Below are 23,754 nucleotides of genomic sequence, written 5' to 3' on the forward strand. Positions count from 1 at the left end.
AACTTTCATTCAAATACTTGGATGCCTTCTCATTACAATTCATGACTATTTATAGGCAAGTCATGGGTAACATAAAAAGACAAAAGAAAATGAAAGGTCAAGAGTCACCTTAATATGGGTAACTCACACAATAAAAGACATCAAAGCCAAAACTAAATTCTCTTAGGGAATTTAAAAGGTCAAAAGACACATGTCTCTTAAAATACCTATAACTTTCCAACATAACTCGAATTTTAATGTTGCTTGTTGGAAAGAAGAGAAAGAGACCTGAAACTTTTATGTTAATAACTTTTCTAAATTCGGCCATTTAATACTCTGAAAATGGCATGCAAGTTGTATGACGTCCATGCACCTGCATCAAGTATTGTAGTTATTGACACACATCTTCCCACCTAATGTAGGCTAGTGGCCACTACTTGCAAGTTGCAAGACCCTGCAATTAAGGTTATATTTATACATGCATATAAAGATTTAGTAATCCTCATCAAAAAGCAGATTTTGTTGAATACAACACTGGCGCATCAAGATGCAAGAAAAAGTATGATCGCCTTCACCACGCATAAGCATGGACTTCAAGATTGTATTTTCACACATTTTGATAGGTGATCAAGGACCATCACCACATCAGACCATCCTCCAAGGGCAAGTCCTCAAGGAAGGGGTGCCGAGCTAATGCAAATCTGACCAAAAGTTCTTATACAATTTTCTTCTCCTTCTGGGCTGGGTCGGGCCACATCATATAGTTTTTGTTCATGGCATTGATTTGAAAGGTTAAGGACAATATCGGTATTTCGTTCTTCCATGGATATGGTTGAAGGGGAGCCTTCTCATCTACTCAAGCTAAAAAGATTCTAAACCAGTTGGTACCCACCATAAACTGGAGAACAATGGAATTTATGACACCTCTAGGCACATATACGCACAGAGTAGAGGTGTTCAATCTCTTGAACTTCTCATGAAACAGCAGAAGAGAAGAGCAGGCAACAATGGACTGCTGCATCTGTGGTGCCACGGCCTCTTTTTTCAAGCCTCCAAGGAACTCCATCTGCTCCAGCTGCTATGAGGGAGCCAAAGGCTTGATGGCTTTCTCCAAGGAGCTAGACGGCAATCAAGATGCCGGCATTCCTAAAAATTCTCATGGCTTGAAACCCAACATATCCCAGGTAAGCTCTGTTGTCTCTCTTAAATTTTATCGATCGAACTTTATGAATACATGCACAGAAGATGCAGGTGTTTACTTCTTTAAAGAAAAATAAATTGTTGACTGTTCGAGTGCAAAAGTGATCAAATTGTTGGAATTTTATAGGGGTTATTAGATGCTTTCAAGCATGTGAAGAAGATAAAGGAGAAGGGGGAAGAACTGAATGAGAAGTTGAGCTTTCTGGATGGTCTTGTGTTGGCGTTGAGGGATGGGATCCACACGGACATTATGGTGAAACCAGGCACGGGGGCTCCTATAGCTGCCCATAGAGCTCTGCTGGTGAGTTCTCAGAGCCATTACCTCGTACATTAGATGATCAAAAAACTACCCACTCTGGTGGTCTCACCCTTGGCGATGGTATTCCTCCAAAAGACTTTTGTCATTGAATTAGAGTTTGTGAGAGACTGTTGAATCATCTCATTAAGGCTTCCCACTCTTGTGAAATGTATTGTGTGAATCAATTTCAAACCACCAGATTTTATGGGAGGAATTGATGGGGCCTGAAGTGGTGGGCTATAGAGGGCCAGGATCACCCAGGGCCCGCTATAGCCCAATCCATAACACATAAGATCTGCCCGTCGTACAATCTTTTATGATAAATGGGTATAAATGTTGAGGGACTTGACTAAAATAATCAAGTTCTAAAGGGGTTTATATGTAATCATTCCTCATCAAGGTTGAACCAGTTGTGGTACGCCCAAGAGTATATATATAGTTAGGGGTTTAATTACTATAATATCAATATCAAGTTTCAACCACTCTGCAATGCTTCGAATAGACCCAGGTGCCTTTAGACGTAATAGAAGATATATATAAGGCCCTGCATATCATGACTAGTTGGAACATAATACTGAGATTTACACTAGCTTCTGCATTCCAAATGCCAGTGCCAGCTTAAATGTGACAGGGGCGAGACCTCCAATATCCAAGTGCTTAGACTAGTTCAATTGAAGTAATCACAAGATGTCTCGGTTCCTATGAATCCCAAACATCATGCACTTGTTTTAAATTGCCACCCCATCATCTTGTCTCGGTTGTTTCTGTGGTGCACCATTGATGTGGTGCGCATGGTGTAAAAAATAATTTCTCAATATACTTGGCCAATTGCCTGATCTTCTTTAATTTTTCTTTTTCTTTTATAGGGAGAGTGATAATAAGAACATCAAGAACATAGCTCTAACTCTTGAGAGAGAAAGCATTGGTTGTACTTTGTAAAAAGAAAGAAAAAAACAAAAGTGAAACTAGTTTTTTTTTTGAAAAAAAAAATATTTTGACTTTTCTTCTTAGAAAATACTTCTCACACAATATTAATACTTTATAAAAAGAAAGAAAAAGAGAAGACCAAAGCTAGTTTTTTTTAGAAAAAAAATTTATTTTGACCTTTCTTCTTAGAAATTGCTTCTCACACAATATTATCAAATATATATTTTTTTAAAAAATATTTTTTTTACTTTAAAAATTGTAAAACTATATTTTTTTTAAAGCAAAATCGAATGCATAACATCATTCTTTATAGTGGAAGGGTGCAACCACTGAGCATTTACTCCAGTTTGTTGGAGCAAAATAGATGTTAATAACAATGAAAATAGAGCTAAACAATGAGACACAAAATAGACTCAAATCCACTTCAAAAAACATTTCACTTTAACCATGAAAAACTGAAAATATAACTTACAAATATGTAGAAAAGTAGCAACTAAGAAGATATATTTTTTTTTATAATCTTCTTTTTTTAACACAAAAATCTGTTCAAAGAATTTCTCTTACCAAGCTCTCATTACTCTCTTCTTTTTTTTCAAAGAGAAACTTAAAAAATACACCATAAAACCCTTGGGTTGGCTTTTCTCTTCTTTTTTTTCACCATAAAGCTGGACTTAAACTAAGAGACTATTAAGTACACTAAGAAATTAAAAAATTAGATAGAATGTCACAAAGCAAAAAAAAAAAAAACATTAAATTACAGAGTCACCGCTCCTCCTAATAATTCAGTTTAGTTGAACTGTCTCCTAGTAACTGTGATCCCCCTCTCATGGTTTCCTCTTGTGCTGCAGGCTACAAAGTCCGAAATCTTCAGGACAATGCTAGGCTCAGATGTATGCAAAGCCCCAGCAGAGGATACCATCTCTCTCTCGGAGCTCAGCCATGACGAGCTCAAATGCCTCCTGGAGTTCCTCTACGCCGGTTGTTTGCCCAAGGGGAGTGCAGACAAACACCTATATTCCATGTTAGTAGCAGCGGATAAGTATGACATCCCCTTCCTCAGAAAGGTCTGTGAGCATCAGATACTAGACTCCATGGACTCATCAAATGCGCTTGATATCCTCGAGGTTTCAGAGGTTTGTTCCAATAGAATGTTGAAGGATCACGCCATGAACTCAGTTGTCAGGCATGTGGAGGATGTTGTGTTCTCCACGAGATACGATGAATTTGCTCTGAAGAATGCTCGTCTTTGTGTGGAGATCACAAGGGCTTTTCTCAGGGAGATGAAGGATAAAAAAGAACATGGGACGTCCAATTGAGTTGGAGAAATTTTTAAGTTGAAGCCTATTTGATGTTTAAACGACCACATGATAGAAGATCAAATCAGTGGGGAATATGTTCCATTGTGGACATGAATGCATATTACTACAGCGAAATGAGTGACGAATGCTCGCCCAATTACATGAAGAAGCTGTGTATTGAAATTTTCTTTCTTTTTTTTTTCAAAAAAAAAGAATTAAAACCATAGATAAGATTTAAAACATAGCAAAAGATGTTGATCATCACTGGTTAGTACTTTTAGACGATTACAATCCATTACTAAGCACTTCTTACTTTTCTAAAAATCTGAAAGTTTTTCTTAATCCGCTATCCAAAACACTCATTTGGTCATCCACAAGCACATGCAGTTGCAGCCCCAAACACGTAGTTGATAAAATTAACATACCAGTACTATCTGAACTGAGACTTTTGTGCATTTAATTTCAAGGAAGATAGGAGTATATATCCGAGTATGGATGTACTCTGCGCTATTTGTGAGATCCATCCGAGTGTATATGAGCTATTTGCCTATATGATATATAGGACCGGATTGTTCTCTTGCCATTTCCTCTCCGTCCTTCTTTTTCGTTTCATTTTCCTCTTGCCTTTTCTGTTTTTCATTCCTTCACTATGGTATATCCTCACTATTTTTCTCAAACAATATTATTGGAAGACTTGATAAAAATTAAATTGTTTGACACTAACATGGTGCTGTACCTATGTACATCCAATGGTTAATCAGTAATCTCCGTTGTCCATGATGATCGACCACATCCAAAAGCTTGAGGGAAGAAAAGAAGACTAATTACGACATGGAAACAAGAAAGATTGTTAAGTTAGTATGATAAATGTAAGCTAGAAATACTAAGAGTCTAGGACAGGGTATGCAAAATGTGATTCTAGTGGAAATAAAGATGATATAAGGTCTCAAGATCTATGTTTGGAGATTGTTGCCATTTCCATTAATAATAATGGATATATCATCACATTTATGAACCAATAAACAAAAATATATAATATAATTATAGCTAGGTAAACGAATTGAGAAAGGCTTTTAGCTTGTTTTGCAATCATCACACATTGAGTAGTAGAGAGGCACAATCACAAAGCAAATGCACCAATAAGGAGAGCCCATAGTTAGTGTGCTAGGAAATAGAAAGATTAGGATAAGGAATGAGTTCATTGAAGTGTTGCTTTTGCACAAATTGAAATCTAAAAGTGGCGATGCACTCACTTAGATTGTATAAGCATATGTAACGAAGAAATGAAGAGATTAATGAGGGAAGAAGCAAGAGTTTGTGGAGAAAAGTTATGAAAGAGAAGGGAAGGACCAAACATAGATGAAAATTATGATGTAATTAGAAAAGTGAATTTGCGTCAAAAAGAACTCCAATATTTTTTTGCAAAATCAATAATTAAGTGTGTTTCTTATGCAAAATCTACATCATCCAGAATGCATGCTGGAGGAGAATAAAAGATCTCAGCCAAATAGACCGGATGGGACTCGATGACTGATATTACACAACCGAACGATTCCTCACATTCCATTTTTTACGACTGTTGGAAAATTGGTGCTAGAAAAACAATCTTTCATGATCAGACCACTTTTCTTGGACATCATAAATATGAATTGCAGTGTGGATGGTGAAGGAATCTATGTATTCACTTTCTCTCTTAGTTTTTATTTTCTTTTGGAGATGATTCATCTCTAAATTCACCTGATGGAGGCACTTTCCATGCTTTTCATGATGCTCAAGTCAAACCAAGGATTCCAAGAACAAAACTATTCGAATTTTAAGATTTTATTTATGTAATTTGTCACTTATCCATATCCTTATACCCATTTAACCAAAGAGAGAAGCAACTATCTTCATTAAAGTAATCTTCCAAATCCACAACTAACCAAAAGCAAGCTTGCGCTTGTGACAGAAGGTCAGAAGTCTTCTAATGTCATTACTTCTCTTCACTTTCTCTGCATTTCTCGATGGCTTGCAGCACTGCTTGCCTCACCACCTGAGCATCCATGCTCTCAGTTTGATGCTGCAAAAATTTTCAAGATTGAATATTTACAGACATACAAGAGAATTACGTTTCCATGCATCTTTATGCTTCAGATAAGCAACCATTGAAACTCAATTGCGCATGCTTGTATATTTCTAGGCTTATGCCTATGATATAAATGCATGGAAGCATATGCATACATACGTACATATATGTATGTATGTATGTATATGACTGTGTAAGCATGCAACACTGGTTGCATTCATGCTCCATCATGCTTTTGTGCATTGGATTCATGATGATGATTAATACGATGTTTATGTGAAGATTATTTCATAATATGTGTGTCCATGATGCATGCATGGGGGAAGGCGAACACCCCTGACCACCTACCGGTCAAACAGATTAAGCTCTAGATCTAGACAGGACGAACTCTGACTATGTGTAAGAAAAAAAAACCTAGAGCACTGTTCCCAGGGACGTGGCTGCTAATTAACCGACCCAACCTAATATTGCATACTGACAATATATCTAGAGAGACAGTAGCATAAGAGAAGAGAGTACTATATATATTTCTCCATGCATCTAACTAATTTCATGTAGACCTTAAGGAAATCTACCTTGTGTTGTCTTACCTTTATAAAGTGTTTAGAGACAAAAAAGTTAATCAATAATGGATGTTGATGAGAAACTAAGTAATGAAAGGATCAAATGTATTCTTTGACACATGGATGCATGCCTAAAGTACACATAAACCATCATCAAAGGCAGTAAGACTAAACATACATGAAGCACATGCACATAATGCATGGGACATTTAAGGATATCTATTTAAGCATATTATAGGCTTATTGTTTTTTTTAAAAAAAGTATTAGCCAAATATGCGATGCAAGAAAACCCACTAGTCCATGATCTTAATTTACATGCTGTGGAAAACAAGATACGTGTTACATATATCTATGTTTTTCTTGAAGAGACTTAGTTAATTTTTTTTTTCTTACTTCTCCTCCAACTGCTTCCAGGCGAAATGTATTGGTGCAAGAAACATCAGCATCGAGCACATCAAGGCCCAGATCCTCAAAGGCCTCCAGAATAGAGACAAGCAAACCCGGGGAGCTCCTCTCTAAGAATACATTGATAAGGAAACCCTTTTCCATTGTTTCAACTGTAACCTGGTATAAGATGTAGATGGAGGCCAAAGCATGCGAAGAATTAACGAATTTAAGTCCATAAAGCAAACCGATCATATATAAGATAAAGAATTATTGGCTATGACATCGAAATGTACCGCAGGCAAGGAGTTAGCTTGTGCCAAATCCCGTGCAACTGCACCAACCTTTTCCTTCAACTCTTGAATATATTTTGATGCATCTGCTATGATAGAAGTTCTGCTAAGCTGTAAGATCAAATGAGAAAAGAAGAAAGAACTGGGATTATTAAGACATAATTTTACAATAACATTAGGCATGAATTTTGTTGATAAATTGATGAAGTCCTTGCCAGTGTGGCAATTCCCGAAGTTTAACTGTGCGATTGACTATTACGCAGTAATTAACATCTCCTGGACGACAAAGAGAAGCAACTATATACAACTGTGGAAGGACTATCATATTACAGTTTAAAAGAGAATGGTCGTTTCCAAAGACTGGTTTTGAATAGTGAAGTTTCTAAATATTTCATGTTTTCTAATTTAAGAGCTAATCATTATTTGCATAAATTGATAGATAAATAATCAGATGCTTAAGGACAGGGACCAGGGTGGGAAAAGGAATAGCATCAGGATGAGTTTGTTGGCAAAAAAGATTTCTAGAAGTGTATGGACTTTTAGTATATATAGAAGACGGTGTACAAAAAAATGATAGAAATATGCAATTAAGGAATCAAATATAGATAATCGAGTATTAGAAAGGAAATCTTTTTTTGGTGAAAGTATTAGAAAGGAAATCATGCATCTTCATGTGGAAACACAGCACACCCGATTCTTTTTTTTTTTGGGAGGCTGGGGGGAGGTAAACAGCATGCTAGAAGACGATGATGAAGAAGGAGGAGGAGGAGGAGGAGGTTTCAATTATTCCCAAGTAAAACTACAAAACCAAATATAGCTATTAGAATAAAAGAAGAAAGAGAACAACTCCAGCAAAGGGCAAAGAGCTTCAGAAATTTAAGTAAATTACCGCATGGGAATTAGTAACAGAACGAAGGAGCTGCAGCTTCCCATGCAGAGCAGCTTTCTTCTGCTCCCTTGAGACCATCTCTCTCTCTCTCTCTCCTTCTCTACTGTTTAGACGGAGGTCTCACATCTATATAACTCGCTGCCACCCAGAGTGTGGCTTTTCTTGGTGATGATTTAGTGCATGAAATTACCGAACTACCCTTGGTGCAGTACAGCAAACTTATGGAAATGGCCTAGAGCTGTTTTATGTCCTAAATAAAAGCTAAGATATCTATAATCCAAAAATATATTTTTTATTTACAATTTTTTTTGTCAAAAATTGTGCAGAAGTATGCTGCCATTAATTACAAGAACACGTAATGCATGTGCATGAAACATGGATGACTAAAAATCACGTGAGAAGAAGCATTAGCTATGGCATTGTTTTATTTATATAATTTGTCTCTCTTTTTGAGAGAGGTTGAGAAGATCCAATTGAATCCATTGAGCTATTGTGAAGGGTGATATAGATAAATTTTCACTTCCAATCGATGCATTCTTCTTATTTATTGAATTGATGATTGTACCGAGCTAGCCGCACATTAATATTTAATGGTAATGCTTGGGAAAATGGATTATGATTTTTTTTTTGAAAAAATGATTAGATTAGTGTTGCTTCGGATGCTAGGTGCAAGGCACTGTGAGAGATGAATGGACAAGTCTTTTTCTATATATTTATGAGTTAGAAGTAATCAACACGGCTGTCTTTCTATCATCTTCCTTATTTTATCCTAGTGTAATGGGGAAAAATGGATACACTCCAAATATAAGCTTTTTAGGCGATAGTTGGTGCAGCTTAGCTCGATGGAACTATAGGATGGCATAAGCTAATTCGTTATTATTTTATGGCATCAGATATTCTCCTGCTCTAGAGAAACAACAAAGGAGCACACGGAAAAAGCGAGCCACCACCTTAAGGTTTCGTATTCCCATTTGAGTGCTAAATTCTTGGATTGTTTGCATCATCAACAGACGGTCCAATCAATGGCAGCTTGTTACTACTAATCATATATAAAATTCGAACGCTCCAAAGAGTTAATAAATACCATCACCAGGAACAAAATAGCTTGCATTAGTCATAACAGCCCATGCACAATTTCACTAGTTTATCACATCTTTGTTGGTTTCATTAACAAATGAACCAAATATATTTGTTAAGTGAAATGTCTCATTATCTTAAAAGATGTGTTGATGTTTGATTGGAGATCAAACTATTGTTGAAAGACTAAATTAAGTTCGAGTTTTCTATCGCAATTTTCTGTTTTTTATAATAATATAGTGGGAATTCCTCTTAAACGCAGAATTTTGTCTCGGTTCACAACTTGAGGAGGAGAATGCAACTCACAATTAGGTTTATGATTGAGATGAGAGATTATAGGAGATCATTTGGGAGCAATTTCGACAGAGAAGTAGTGGATAACCAACAACCACTGTAGTTAAAAGATCAATATAAGAACAATAATTTGATCTTATCACGGTTGGATGCATGCTAAAATCCTGCCATCTCTCTTTAAATCTATCTGTCTCTTTGTCCATTGTAAAGATCACCTAGTAAATAATTAATCACAGAATCCCATTTCAATTCAATAAAAGCCGGGTGGTTCCTGCCTCCCTTATCATCAAAAAAAAAATGTTGCTATTATTTCTAAATGATGGAGGCTGTTACCAAAACTTAAAGAAAAAAAAAACGACAATTGGATTAGCGAGAGAGAGAGAGAGAGAGAGAGAGGGTAGAAATAGCAATATTAAGAGATTTTATTTGCTAATAAGGATGCTTTTTTCTTTTCTTTTTGAAAGGTAAGGTGGCAATTCATCTGGTTTTTCTGTTCATGAAAAAATGTGAAGGGGATCGATGTACCCCGGTCAAGCAAGTGAGCAGGAGAGCGAATTAAAAGCAACAAGATATCAATTCGAAATGCCGTTGGACTCAAGGGATGGTGGGGTAACGCGGAGAGGGACGTAGGTTTATGGAGGAATCTACGCTGCAGCTCGTGAAAGGGGCACCTTCGAAAGCGTCAAAATAGAGGTTGTTTGGGCATCGCAATGGGTTCGTGTGGTTAACGCAAACGCGTGATTTGAGGATCCTCTTTATAGATGCAAATCGTGAATGCCTCCAAATTTCCCTCACGGGCATCCTCACAAATTCGTCAGCTTAGAATGATGACTCGGGCTTGGTGGAGAATCAAATTAAGAGAAGACAGGAAAAGAACAGCTAAATAAATATGCAACGAAATTACAAAAACCAGAAGGAATCATTAGAAAAGAAATAAAAATGCACACTTAAAAAAGTTTGGCATGTCATACACTATTCGTTCTCTACACAATATTATCATATGTAATTGACTTCAAGGTCATTATCGTAGGCTTAACTCTTAGGTGCAGTGGAAGAAGTGCGCATCGATCCATACAAAGCGGTAGGACCGTTGCCTGAGATAAGAGGGCTTTGGGTGGTTTGGGATGGCTGTCGAGCTGAATTATTATCTAACCGAGCTATGAGACTTTATTTGGTGCATCGTATGATGTGTGATCATGAAAGTTGGCTGCTTTTGGTTTGCTCAGCCTGACTTTTAGATCAATCGGAGTTGACATAGCCCGATTATATCAAGAAGTCGAAGAGTGTATCCCGATTGCCAGATTGGTTGTGAGCTAGACGAATCCAATTGTACCCCATCATCCGGTTTATTTTATGCCATATCAACATCCATCATTATATCCAATCACTTATAACCATGAACATTGCTTAACACACACACACACACACACACACACACACACACACATATATATATATATACAAAATTAACTAGTGGATAATTTTATGTGCAAATGTCTACATGCATGCATGTTTATATGACACTGTACGTGAGAACATCATCGACTTTTTGAGAGTGACTAGTAAGAGTCTCCTAATCTTTTCATTCGCATCAGATGGATTCCTAGAAAAGAACTAAGGGGGAAAAGAAAAAAAAAAGCTTCACTGTACTTATCCATTTCCTGCTAAAAACATCAGAGCAGAGTGATTGATAAGCTACCATGCAGGGCCTCCTTGTCAATCCCTATGCACTCCAATGTCAAATTACCACGAGAGACCGGTGCTCTCAGCAAGGAGGAGAGTGGTGCTGAGAAGCAACGCTCAAAAAAATATTATGAACAGAGGCAATATTGTCGACAAGTTTATGGAGCCAACCTGGCGTGATGTAAGGATAAAATAGCTCACAAGATCTATATATACTTACTATAGCAAACTTTTTTTCATGCCATAGAATAATTAAACAGCCAAGCTTGCTGACCAATCTCATTTATATATAGAATGCGACAATTTATCCCGATTGATTTTTTTAAATACTGTAATTTATATTTGAAAGAGCATTAATTCATTCTTAGGGAACGTAGTCTGCAGGTAGAATTAGATGGCACGGATTGGACGAGTCCGACCGGATAAAGTTGCAAAAATCTTTTTTTTGACATACAAATCAACTTTTTTTTTTTAAACCTCGAAAAAGAAATTTGTGAAGAGTTTTATATTTTTGGATCGGATTCGACATGGATTTTACCGTATCCAAACCCATTCTGGATCCATTGTGGATCGAGTAAAATTCATTCTATTAAAATTAGGTCGAATCAGATATCTGATAGAGCTAGCAGAGTAGATTGCTACCTCTATTGCTAAGCAACTTGCACAAGGAAGAGCTTTCACTTTCAAAAATAATGAAAAGAAATCAAGGTGGCATTCCCTCTTCTAGTCAAAGAAAAAGAATGAAAATTAAAAAAAAAAACAATAGGAAAAGGCCCACATCAATAACAAATACAATAGTTGGTGGTAACTGTAGGTGTCGCCACGCTAGCTACCTGACTAGCTCTCAATCCAAACTCTGCACTGTTTTGCATTGGACCATATCGCAAGGACAGCTCAAAAGTTGTCGACCTTTTAGGTCCAAACTTGAACATATTCGGCAGCTCCGCGATGCTTTTCTACAAAGAAGTCGTTAATTATTTACTTTGTACTCCATCATTCCTCGCTATATCACGATATATTGTGATGTTGAAGTGCTGCAAGGGCTGCCCTATGTATGGTGTATACGACGCACAAAATAAAGAGGAATGCCATACCCAGTCATAAATTCCGTATATGAAGTGACCAACCGAAAGAGAACTATAGGTGACATTTTCTTTTTTTACTTTTCATTTCTTTGAGAATAAAACGGAAGCATCATTTAGAAACATTACCTTCATCAAGTATTTGAAAAATAATGCCACAAAGTTTTAACTCAGAACGTCCTCCTATGTGGAGGAAGGGTTGCGACCATTAGGTTCCAGAAGTGATTTTCGAAAGTAAATCATGATTTCAGCCAAAAAAAAAAAAAAACTGCTTCTAGGATCTAACCATGCATCATCACATCAACATGTATAACCCTTGCACATAAAAGATGATTGGCCAACATGTTATATGAAAAATGCTAAGTGAAGCTACACATAGATTCACCATAGCTTTTTTTACTTTCAGAGATTTATGTGTTATTTTGTTCATCAGATTCATCAGGTAGTCTTCTATCTTAATATCGGTGGCATGCACATGCACATCTATTATCATCGGCCAATGCCACCTTATACGTGCCTCAAGGCTCAACACATCAGCTCAAAATATTGTTCGTCTTGATTAAATTAATCAAGGCATGCAGCAAGCTAGCCATGCATGATTAATATTTTCTAAATATATTTGCATATTGTTAAATTATTTTTTTGCATTGAATTGTGAATTCAATGGTCTTGAGTCATGGATGAACCTGGATGATCGAAAGTTGTGGTGAATCAAGTTTGTGTGTTTGTAGACGCTGGCATAACTTCTCCCTCCAGAATTCGTGCCCTCTGACAGCTAAAATCCCATGTTTTGGACCTTCTGTTGGAGATGTTAACCAGATTCCGTCGGGTACTGGCCAAGTACATGAATTAAAAATCCCAATATTAGCTCACTTCTTGGCTAGCAGCCACAGGGGGAATAAAGTAAAAAAAGGTCCTGCAGCCATCTCGTGACCTTAGAACGCATGACAACTCATGAGAGATGGGGGGGCATCCATGTATGGGTAGTCTTTGTTTCTTCTTCCATTTGGTCATGGGGTTTTGATGCGTCCGTTCATTGCTGGTCCAGTGCCTCTCGGGCACTGTCCTCAGGCCACAGGGCCAAATCACGTACCCTTCTATTCACATGCAATTGCCCTAACTTGTGATCATTGCCACACAAGAAGCCACCCATGCACTCATGGTTTTGTCTGTAGCCTTCTTGCTGAGGTGTTCTGCTTGAAGTTTTCAGGACATCAGGGCTTGATTAGTAGGTTTTGCATGCACCATAGCCTCTCTTTTCTCTCCTCAATATCACCGGGGATGTCGGAATTTGAAAGCCTTGTTCCGGCAGTAACCATTAATTAAAAACATGTTTGGCTTCTGGGCTGCATGCTTTTTTCTTTGTTTAAGAACTAGGATAAACATGTTGCTTTAGAATCATCTCGAGCATCTTTAATTTCGATTAAATCACCAACCAGCAGTATTATTGTATCGATCGATATATGGTGAGTGATAGATTAGCACATGTAGATTATGCATGCCACCTACATGATATGTCCTACCTTCGGGCGATCGCTCTCCAATATATGGATGTATGATGAGGGATCAAAGAGGTTTGGCTAGATGAATCTAAAATAAAACATGTTTATTAACTGATTTTATCAAGAAATTAATTAGATTTCATGACTCGTAGGATAGAAAAAGTTTCCACTGCTCACCAAGCCTGACCAGCATCCTGCTTAACTGAACCATTTCCTGATATCAGCTTAAATGGGTTCCAGAGACCGTGGGCTGGAACATGTAAGTGAAGAGGTTGCACAACATTGGGTTCAGCCCAGCCCAAATTTAAAGGACTTTTGTTCCAGCCCACGGTTGCTCACTATAGTGGGAAAAGTTATATATGTGACGTGTTAATTTCTTACCTCAAGAAACCGAGTGTCACTGTCTTTATATTCACCACAGCCAAAAAGGTTGAAGGAGATAATTGCCTATTCAAATATGCGACATTTTTTTCTGTTTAATTTCTGGAATCGTTTGAAAAGCCAATAAAAATTTTATGAAAACTACAGAAATATAGAAAAAAAAATTAAAGAACTGCCAATTTGTATGCATCAATGAATCCTTCATTAAGCAATTATTCCTCCTTGATTGATTGGCCATATTTGATAGCTAGAATCTTCAAAACAATCATTAAGTTCTCCTTTCCTAATGGGCCACATTATGAATTAGACATATTGATGGTTTGGCCCTTTATGTCTTCATTCAAACTAAGTTCATTCAATCTTCCTATTGAAGGGGACACATTACTCTCCAAAGTTAATATTTTTTATTAGATTATGATAATGACCTCATAAACATTCTTACCTTTTTACTTTCTAATGGGCCTCTCTTCCCATCGGACCAAATCTTATCTGATTCCTGGTTCCAAAAGACCATAGCACTTCCCTGCAAATTAATATTGTTGGGAATAATTCCACCATACATGTTTAGGCATTCGTGCAAAAGATCCCAAGTAAATTATATAAAAAAATAGTTTTATGGGCAAATAAATGTAAAAAAGAGTATTTAAATCAAATTCAAATCGATCCTAAAAATTTTAAAATCAAAAATCATACTTGGAAGAAGAATATTATGGAACACCCAAATTATTCCTCTTTTCATTCCTAAACCTATGTTGCGAATTGAGGGCCATCACTTCCATTTTGTCAAAATTTCGCTAATGCTCTGGATTTCGTCAGACTTGTAATAGAAGTGCAACTTGAGCAAAGTGAGCCAAGTGGAGGGTTAACCCCTACCCCGCCCAATTTCAGAACTACCTAGTCGTAAACTAACTGTATTAGAACTTGATCAACCCAATAAAACTAAATCCAACTCCATCTCTAACCTAAATATAACTCAGACGAGGTGGATTAGCTTTGGGTAAGAGTTGGTTAGTTAGGTTGGCTTCAACTGGGTTAGGTCAAGTTGGCTGCATCAGCTAGCTTTGGGTAAGAATTGGCTTTATTGGAAAAAAAAATATTGCCAAATTCAAAGTTGGTCCACTCCAAGAAAACAATGTGGGATAGAATTGGGGAAGTTAGGGTAGGCCTTAACCCAAACTCTGAGTTTGGTTATCAGATTTGGGTCAAACGGCCCCAATTTCAGGCCTGAATCATGGATATTGATATGTTGACTACCCTATAATGCATTCAATAAATAGGTTGGGGTGTCTTGTAATCCTCGTCCATACAGAGGGAGAGAGAAAATCTATAAGGAAACAAGTGACTACTTTAGCTTAGATCTTAAAACAAAGACCAGCATCAAGAATTCCTATTCTATTGTTCTCTAGATTCCTCGTGACGACTCCTTGATCCCCGTTGCCATAATATCTATTTAAATGCTGACCATCCAATAAGATGGATCCATCAGTGACACAACCTTTGGAGTTTATGTGCTTATGTTTCTGGGTCTACCCAAGGTGCACCATAACTCTTCTAACCACCATAACTCTTCTTTGCCTTCTCTATACTTCATGGCCAAAGGGACCACCAAAGGCGCAGTCAAAAAACATTCCTAGGCTTATCGCAAGCTCTCTTGATTGAGACCTAATGCCGCTAACAACTGCACAAATTCCAGTTGGCAATGTTATGGCAAACATCACCATGAACCCACAACTTGATCTTGCTTTATTTTTGGTCTCCATCTCCCGAAGAAATGGTGCAACTAAGAGACTAGCTAATATTGGTACAATAGCATTGAGGAGGAGATGTGTCTTGGCATCATGATTGAGCTGCGGTTGGAAGATCACATCTGCCACAACAGTGTAGATCTTAGCACTCAAACCAACATAGCTTGTGGATAGCCCAACTGTAACACGGCTATCAGAAGGAAAATTTTGGATGCAGATGATGTAGCACGCAGCGTTGATCCAACATATGCCATTTTCAGCCAGAGCAGCAAGTGTAAATGATGCCAGCAGGATTCTAAGATGAGTGCTCTCTAGGAAGAGAAACTGCACGCCATAAACTACCAGCCCAAAAGTTGTACGAAACACCGGAACCAGCCAGAGGGGTAGAAAAATGGCAGCAAGACCAGAAAACCAGCCAAAGAGCTTTCTTCTTAATCTTTTATTTCATCAATTGTTTTTAGTATGTTCTTTGATGTATAAGATGATTACTAATAATCAGTCTTTTTTTTTACATGTAATGATCTTCCATATTTTGCAAAAAAAAGGGTAAATGAGTTTAGTTACCTCCGAATGGCCGTGCAATTTCTTAGTCCCAAAAAGTGAAATGAGTTTTCTTATTTTCTGTTTTCCATATCTTTTAATCCCTGCAATCAATACATTTATTTAACTAGAAATTAGGAAAAAAGAGAGTCAGAAATAGAGCATGAAAACAAATAAAAGCATTTCAGCTTGCCAATGAATTTACTAAATAACCAAACAGCCAAAACAGGATCTTCATGCCAACAGCCAGTCTGTAACATCTGCATCGGATAGATCTTAGATAATTAGCAGAGTACTGGAAAGAATCAAAGGAATTCTTCTTAAAGTTCTCATTTATTCCAAATAGAATCACTATAAAGATAACAAAGAATAAAAATAGCCATCCATTTTACATTGAAAAAAAAGAATACACATTTGACATACTCTGAATTAGATGGGTTTTCCTTGGCTCCCTATGTACATGGGAAGTTGATCCTAAGACTGCCCTTCCAGAGTAACTCTTCGGTTTGCATTTTATTTCCACTGGCCCTCCACTCCTTATTGCAGCAAGGATTGATAGAAAAAGAAAGTTCGATGTATGTTGAAGTCTCACCACACATGTAATCGTAGGTGCAAGGTTGTATTATAGAGATTTACGAGGAAGAGTTTTACACCACACATGTAATCTCACCACACATGCAATCGTAGGCGCCATCTGTACCCTAGAAAACATTTATCATTTCCAACATATGTCATTTCCAGCTAGGACAGCGAGTGTAAAGAGATGCCAGTAGGATTCTAAGATGAGTGCTTTCTAGGAAAAGAAACTGCACATCATAGCCTACCAGCCCAAAAGTTGCACCAATCACCAGAACCAGACAAAGGGGTAGAAAAATGGCAGCAAGACCAGAAAACCAGCCAAAGAGCTTTCTTCTTAATCTTTTATTTCATCTAATAAGATCGATCCATCAATGACACAACCTTTGGAGTTTATGTGCTTATGTTTCCGGGTCTACCCCCGGTGCACCATAACTCTTCTACAGTAATATCATTTTCAACCTCATCTACAGTAATATCATTTACTCCCCTCTCCCTCCATTCCACCATAACTCTTCTTTGCCTTCTCTATACTTCATAGCCAAAGGGACCACCAAAGGCGCAATCAAAAGCATTCCTAGGCTTATCGCAAGCTCTCTTGATTCAGACCTAATGCCGCCAACAACTGCACAAATTCCAGTTGCCAATGTTATGGCAAACATCACCATGAACCCACAAATTTATCTTGCCTTATTTTTGGTCTCCATCTCCCGAAGAAATGGTGCAACTAAGAGACTAGCTAATATAGGTACAATGGCATTGAGGAGGAGATATGTCTTGGCATCATGATTGGGCTGCGGTTGGAAGATCACATCCGCCACAACAGCGTAGATCTTAGCACTCAAACCAACATAGCTTGTGGATAGCCCAACTGCAACACGGCTATCAGAAGGAAAATTTTGGATGCAGATGATGTAGCACGTAGCGTTGATCCAACATATGCCATTTCCAGCCAGAGCAGCAAATGTAAAGAGATGCCAGCAGGATTCTAAGATGAGTGCTCTCTAGGAAGAGAAACTGCACGCTATAGCCTACCAGCCCAAAAGTTGCACGAAACACCGGAATCAGCCAGAGGGGTAGAAAAATGGCAGCAAGACCAGAAAACCAGCCAAAGAGCTTTCTTCTCAATCTTTTATTTCATCAATTGTTTTTAGTATGTTCTTTGATGTATAAGATGATTACTAATAATCATTTTTTTACATGTAATGATCTTCCATATTTTGCAAAAAAAAGGGTAAATGAGTTTAGTTACCTCCGAATGGCCGTGCAATTTCTTAGTCCCAAAAAGTAAAATGAGTTTTCTTATTTTCTGTTTTCCATATCTTTTAATCCCTGCAATCAATAATAGAGCATGAAAACAAATAAAAGCATTTCAGCTTGCCTATGAATTTACTAAATAACCAAAAAACCAAAACAGGATCTTCATGCCAACAGCGAGTCTGTAACATCTGCATCGGATAGATCTTAGATAATTAGCAGAGTACTGAAAAGAATCAAAGGAATTCTCCTTAAAGTTCTCATTTATTCCAAATAGAATCACTATAAAGATAACAAAGAATAAGAATAACCATCCATTTTACATTGAAAAAATAGATTACACATTTGACATACTCTGAATTAGATGGGTTTTCCTTGGCTCCCTATGTACATGGGAAGTTGATCCTAAGACTCCCCTTCCAGAGTAACTCTTTGGTTTGCATTTTATTTCCACCCGCTCTCCACTCCTTATTGCAGCAAGGATTGATAGAAAAAAAAAGTTCGATGTATGTTGAAGTCTCGCCACACATGTAATCATAGGTGCAAGGTTGTATTTATAGAAATTTACGAGGAAGAGTTTTACACCACACATGTAATCTCACCACACATGCAATCGTAGGCGCCATCCGGACCCTAGAAAACATATGTCATTTCCAACATATGCCATTTCCAGCCAGGGCAGCGAGTGTAAAGAGATGCCAACAAGATTCTAAGATAAGTGCTCTCTAGGAAAAGAAACTGCACGTCATAGCCTACCAGCCCAAAAGTTGCACCAATCATCGGAACCAGACAGAGAGGTAGAAAAATGGTAGCAAGACCAGAAAACCAGCCAAAGAGCTTTCTTCTTAATCTTTTATTTCATCTAATAAGAAGGATCCATCAGTGACACAACCTTTGGAGTTCGTGGTGCACCATACCTCTTCTACAATAATATCATTTTCAACCTCATCTACAGTAATATCATTTACTCCCCTCTCCCTCCTGTTCCACCAAAACTCTTCTCTGCCTTCTCTATACTTCATGGCCAAAGGAACCACCAAAGGCGCAGTCAAAAGCATTCCTAGGCTTATCGCAAGCTCTCTTGATTCAGACCTAATGCCGCCAACAACTGCACAAATTCCAGTTGCCAATGTTATGGCAAACATCACCATGAACCCACAAATTTATCTTGCCTTATTTTTGGTCTCCATCTCCCGAAGAAATGGTGCAACTAAGAGACTAGCTAATATAGGTACAATGGCATTGAGGAGGAGATATGTCTTGGCATCATGATTGGGCTGCGGTTGGAAGATCACATCCGCCACAACAGCGTAGATCTTAGCACTCAAACCAACATAGCTTGTGGATAGCCCAACTGCAACATGGCTATCGGAAGGAAAATTTTGGATGCAGATGATGTAGCATGCAGCGTTGATCCAACATATGCCATTTCCAGCCAGAGCAGCAAGTGTAAAGCGATGCCAGCAGGATTCTAAGATGAGTGCTCTTTAGGAAGAGAAATTGCACGCCATAGCCTACCAACCTAAAAGTTGCACTAAACACCGGAACCAGCCAGAGGGGTAGAAAAATGGCAGCAAGACCAGAAAACCAGTCAAAGAGCTTTCTTGTTAATCTTTTATTTCATCAATTGTTTTTAGTATGTTCTTTGATGTATAAGATGATTACTAATAATCAGTTTTTTTTTTTTACATGTAATGATCTTCCATATTTTGCAAAAAAAAGGATAAATGAGTTTAGTTACCTTCGAATGGCCGTGCAATTTCTTAGTCCCGAAAAGTGAAATGAGTTTTCTTATTTTCTGTTTTCCATATCTTTTAATCCCTGCAATCAATACATTTATTTAACTAAAAATTAGAAAAAGAGAGAGTCAGAAATAGAGCATGGAAACAAATAAAAGCATTTCAACTTGCCTATGAATTTACTAAATAACCAAACAGCCAAAACAGGATCTTCATGCCAACAACCAGTCTGTAACATCTACATCGAATAGATCTTAGATAGTAGCCGAGTACTGGGAAGAATCAAAGAAATTCTTCTTAAAGTTCTTATTTATTCAAAATAGAATCACTATAAAGATAACAAAGAATAAGAATAACCATCCATTTTACATTGAAAAAACAGAATACACATTTGACATACTCTGAATTAGATGGGTTTTCCTTAGCTCCCTATGTACATGGAAAGTTGATCCTAAGACTGCCCTTCCAGAGTAACTCTTTGGTTTGCATTTTATTTCCACTGGCTCTCCACTCCTTATTGCAGCAAGGATTGATAGAAAAAGAAAGTTCGATGTATGTTGAAGTCTCGCCACACATGTAATCGTAGGTGCAAAGTTGTATTTATAGAGATTTACGACGAAGAGTTTTACACCACACATATAATCTCACCACAAATGCAATCGTATGCGCCATCCGGATCCTAGAAAACATATGTCATTTCCAACATATGCCATTTTCAGCCAGGGCAGCGAGTGTAAAGAGATGCCAGCAGGATTCTAAGATGAGTGTTCTCTAGGAAAAGAAACTGCACGTCATAGCTTACCAGCCCAAAAGTTGCATCAATCACCGGAACCAGATAGAGGGGTAGAAAAATGGCAGCAAGACCAGAAAACCTGCCAAAGAGCTTTTTTCTTAATCTTTTATTTCATCCAATAAGATGGATCCATCAGTGACAACCTTTGGAGTTTATGTGCTTATGTTTCCGGGTCTACCCGTGGTGCACCATAACTCTTCTACAATAATATCATTTACTCCCCTCTCCCTCCTGTTCCACCATAACTTTTCTCTGCCTTCTCTATACTTCATGGCCAAAGGAACCACCAAAGGCGCAGTCAAAAGCATTCCTAGGCTTATCGCAAGCTCTCTTGATTGAGACCTAATGCCGCCAACAACTTCACAAATTCCAGTTGCCAATGTTATGGCCTCCAACTTCTACGGACTCTTCTACTTTCCCATCTACAGTCTCTCCTTCCCTCACCTCAAGATCCATGACTCTCTCTCTAGTTTCAACCTCATCTTAATATATGGATGTATGATGAGTGATCAAAGAGGGTTGGCTAGGTGAATCTGAAGTAAAACATGTTTATTAACTGATTTTATCAAGAAATTAAATTATATCTCACGGCTCACATAAGAAAAAAAGTTTCCGCTGCTCACCAATCCTAACCATTTCATGACATCAGCTTTTTTGTGTAGTTAAATGGGTTTCGGTAATCGTGGGCTGGAATATGTAAGTAAGGAGGTGGGACAACATCAGCATCAGACTAATTCAGGTTCAGCCCAGCTCAAATCCAAAAGACTTTCTAGCCCATGGTTTCAACAATAGTTTGATCTGTAAGATTTTCACAATAAGATCTTATTTGACTAACAATTACACTAACTCTAGACATAAAAACTTGCACCGATTCATTCTTTCTCATAAGCAAGGTTTCAAACTCATGCCTTAGAGTCTGAAGTTTTACAGCTATTACTATTGATGACCCTTGGAAGTCCATCTGCAATGTTGTCTATGCATGCTTCGATGTAGTGGCTCCTGCGATCCTTGAGAATATTGACTTATCGATGGCTTGCTGAATGAAGAATAGTGCCTTGAAGTCCTTTTTTCTGTTCTCCTTCAACCGGTTTTAATCATCAGAATCAGCGTACCCGTTCTCTACTAAGTCCCACAGATCTTGGGATCTGAATAGAGTCTTCATCTTAATGCTCCAATACTCATAACACTCTTCTTTAAAAATCGGAATTTAGGGTTGTGAAAGGCTGAATGTGTTTCTGTGGGAAGCCATGATCAGACACTGCTCTGCTACCACAAATATTGGAGGAAGAAGAAGAAGCAACGGGGTAGAGAAAGAACAATACAGAAATCAGATTTTACTATTCACGAAATAGAGTAAATCGGATTTTACTATTTACAAAAACAAAGAACTCTATTCTTTAGAGAGAAAAAAACACAGCGATGGCGACAACACTTGCTTGGATTTAGAAGTAGGAAGAAAGTTCCTGCCATTGGAGCCATCAGTGTGGCCATGAATGCCGGCCTTGACACCATGTACTCACTTTTGAATAAATGATTGGAGAAATGTTAAATGGATAAACAATAGGCTGACATGCAGAAAGATAAAAAATGACATTAGAATGCAACGATTAAGCAGGTCATTTAAGAGTTTATATTGGAGTAGGATCCAGAGGCACGAAATCATTATTGGCCATGTTCATGGTCTAATTGATCAAAATTATAATTAGCACGAGCTTTGCATCATTTCCTAATCATCGAAAAAGAAGAAGAGGAAGAACTATCAATAAGCTAATTGAAAAAGAAAATTACATCAGAAGGTTGGAAGAAAAAAAAACAAAAGGAATTGGACTTGAGTCGATAATCCTATAAATTTTTCCTAATCAATTTGATCATGCATGTAAAAAAAAAAGGTAGCGATCTGAATAGAGAGCTTACTTTGTTGAAGAGTAGTCCAAAATAAATGGCATAAGACGACCAAAAAAACTAAAAGAATAAGACGGAGAATAGAGTGGAAGTCTTTGAGAATCTACGATACTCGGCTATCCGTCTCAGGTTGTTCAAGAAGACCAGATCCAATGTAGCACTAAACATATAGCTGAAGAAATACAACTAAAAGTTTACCTTATTTAACAGTTAAAAGACTCCAACTTCCACGGACCTTTCCACTTTCCCAGAGTCTCTACTTCCCTCACCTCAAGATCTGTGACTCTCTCTCCAGTTTCAACCACATCTTAATATATGGATGAATGATGAGTGATCAAAGAGGGTTGGCTAGGTGAATTTGAAGTAAAACATATTTCTTAATTGATTTTATCAATGAATTAAATTATATCTCATGGCTCATAGAATAGAAAAAGTTTTCACTACTGACCAATCCTGACCATTTCATGAAATCAGCTTTCCTGTGTAGTTAAATGGGTTCCAGAGATCGTGGGCTCGAACATGTAAGTGAGGACGTGGGACAACATCTGTATCAGGCTGATTCGGGCTCAGCCCAGCCCAAATCCAAAGGACTTCTGTTCCAGCCCACGGTTGCTCACTATAGTGGCAAAATTGATATATGTAACGTGTTAACTTTCTTACTTCAAGAAACTGAGTGTTACTTTATTTTTATTCACTAAAACAAAAAAAAGGTTAAAAGGAGATAACTGCCTATTGAAATATGTGACATTTTTTTCTGTTTAATTTTTGGAATTGTTTGAAAAATGAATAAAAAATTTATGAAAACTACAGAAATATAGAAAAAAAATAAAGAACTGCCAATTTGTATGCATCAATGAATCCTTCATTAAGCAATTGATTGGCCATATTTGATAGCTAGAATCTTCTAAACAATCATTAAGTTGTTCTCCTTTCCTAATGGGCCACATTATGAATTAGACATATTGATGGTTTGGCCCTTTATGTCTTCATTCAAACTAAGTTCATTGAATCTTCCTATTGAAGGAGACACATTACTCGCCAAAGTTAATATTTTTTATTAGATTATGATAATGACCTCATAAACATTCTTACCTTTTTACTTTCTAATGGGCCTCTCTTCCCATCTGACCAAATCTTATCTGATTCCTGGTTCCAAAAGACCATAGCACTTCCCTGCAAATTAATATTGTTGGGAATAATTCCAACAAAAAAATCCCAAGTAAATTATATAAATGTTTAGCCATTCCTGTGAAAGATCCCAAGTAAATTATATAAAAAAAACATTT

General features: G+C 37.4%; 2 protein-coding genes across 2 annotated transcripts; one reads left to right on the forward strand and one right to left on the reverse strand.

Moving 5' to 3' along the window:
* The first annotated feature begins 864 nt into the window (after window positions 1-864).
* On the forward strand, window positions 865-3,946 carry LOC103714402 (BTB/POZ domain-containing protein At1g01640-like). Its single transcript, XM_008801641.3, has 3 exons — window positions 865-1,163; window positions 1,307-1,480; window positions 3,253-3,946. Exons 1-3 carry the CDS (start codon window positions 987-989, stop codon window positions 3,718-3,720), a joined length of 819 nt encoding a protein of 272 aa, XP_008799863.2. The 5' UTR covers window positions 865-986; the 3' UTR covers window positions 3,721-3,946.
* A 1,555-nt stretch (window positions 3,947-5,501) lies between these two features.
* LOC103714401 lies at window positions 5,502-8,008 on the reverse strand. Its single transcript, XM_008801639.3, has 4 exons — window positions 7,898-8,008; window positions 7,012-7,119; window positions 6,725-6,895; window positions 5,502-5,761 (listed from the first exon to the last, which is right to left on the reverse strand). Exons 1-4 carry the CDS (start codon window positions 7,973-7,975, stop codon window positions 5,675-5,677), a joined length of 444 nt encoding a protein of 147 aa, XP_008799861.2. The 5' UTR covers window positions 7,976-8,008; the 3' UTR covers window positions 5,502-5,674.
* Between the last annotated feature and the right edge of the window lie 15,746 nt (window positions 8,009-23,754).

Source organism: Phoenix dactylifera, chromosome 3 (genome assembly GCF_009389715.1).
Source record: "Phoenix dactylifera cultivar Barhee BC4 chromosome 3, palm_55x_up_171113_PBpolish2nd_filt_p, whole genome shotgun sequence".
Taxonomy (NCBI): Eukaryota; Viridiplantae; Streptophyta; class Magnoliopsida; order Arecales; family Arecaceae; genus Phoenix; species Phoenix dactylifera.

Bases quoted from the DNA above. Each gene is read 5' to 3' on its own strand.
- LOC103714401 (XM_008801639.3), bottom strand. From the start codon at position 7,975: ATGGTCTCAAGGGAGCAGAAGAAAGCTGCTCTGCATGGGAAGCTGCAG. The intron at 6,896-7,011 runs GTACATTTCGAT...ATCTTATACCAG, and splicing joins AAGCTAACTCCTTGCCTGCG to GTTACAGTTGAAACAATGGA. The intron at 5,762-6,724 runs GTAAGAAAAAAA...AAATTTTTGCAG, and splicing joins TGGAAGCAGTTGGAGGAGAA to CATCAAACTGAGAGCATGGA.
- LOC103714402 (XM_008801641.3), top strand. From the start codon at position 987: ATGGACTGCTGCATCTGTGGTGCCACGGCCTCTTTTTTCAAGCCTCCA. The intron at 1,164-1,306 runs GTAAGCTCTGTT...GGAATTTTATAG, and splicing joins TGAAACCCAACATATCCCAG to GGGTTATTAGATGCTTTCAA. The intron at 1,481-3,252 runs GTGAGTTCTCAG...CTTGTGCTGCAG, and splicing joins CTGCCCATAGAGCTCTGCTG to GCTACAAAGTCCGAAATCTT.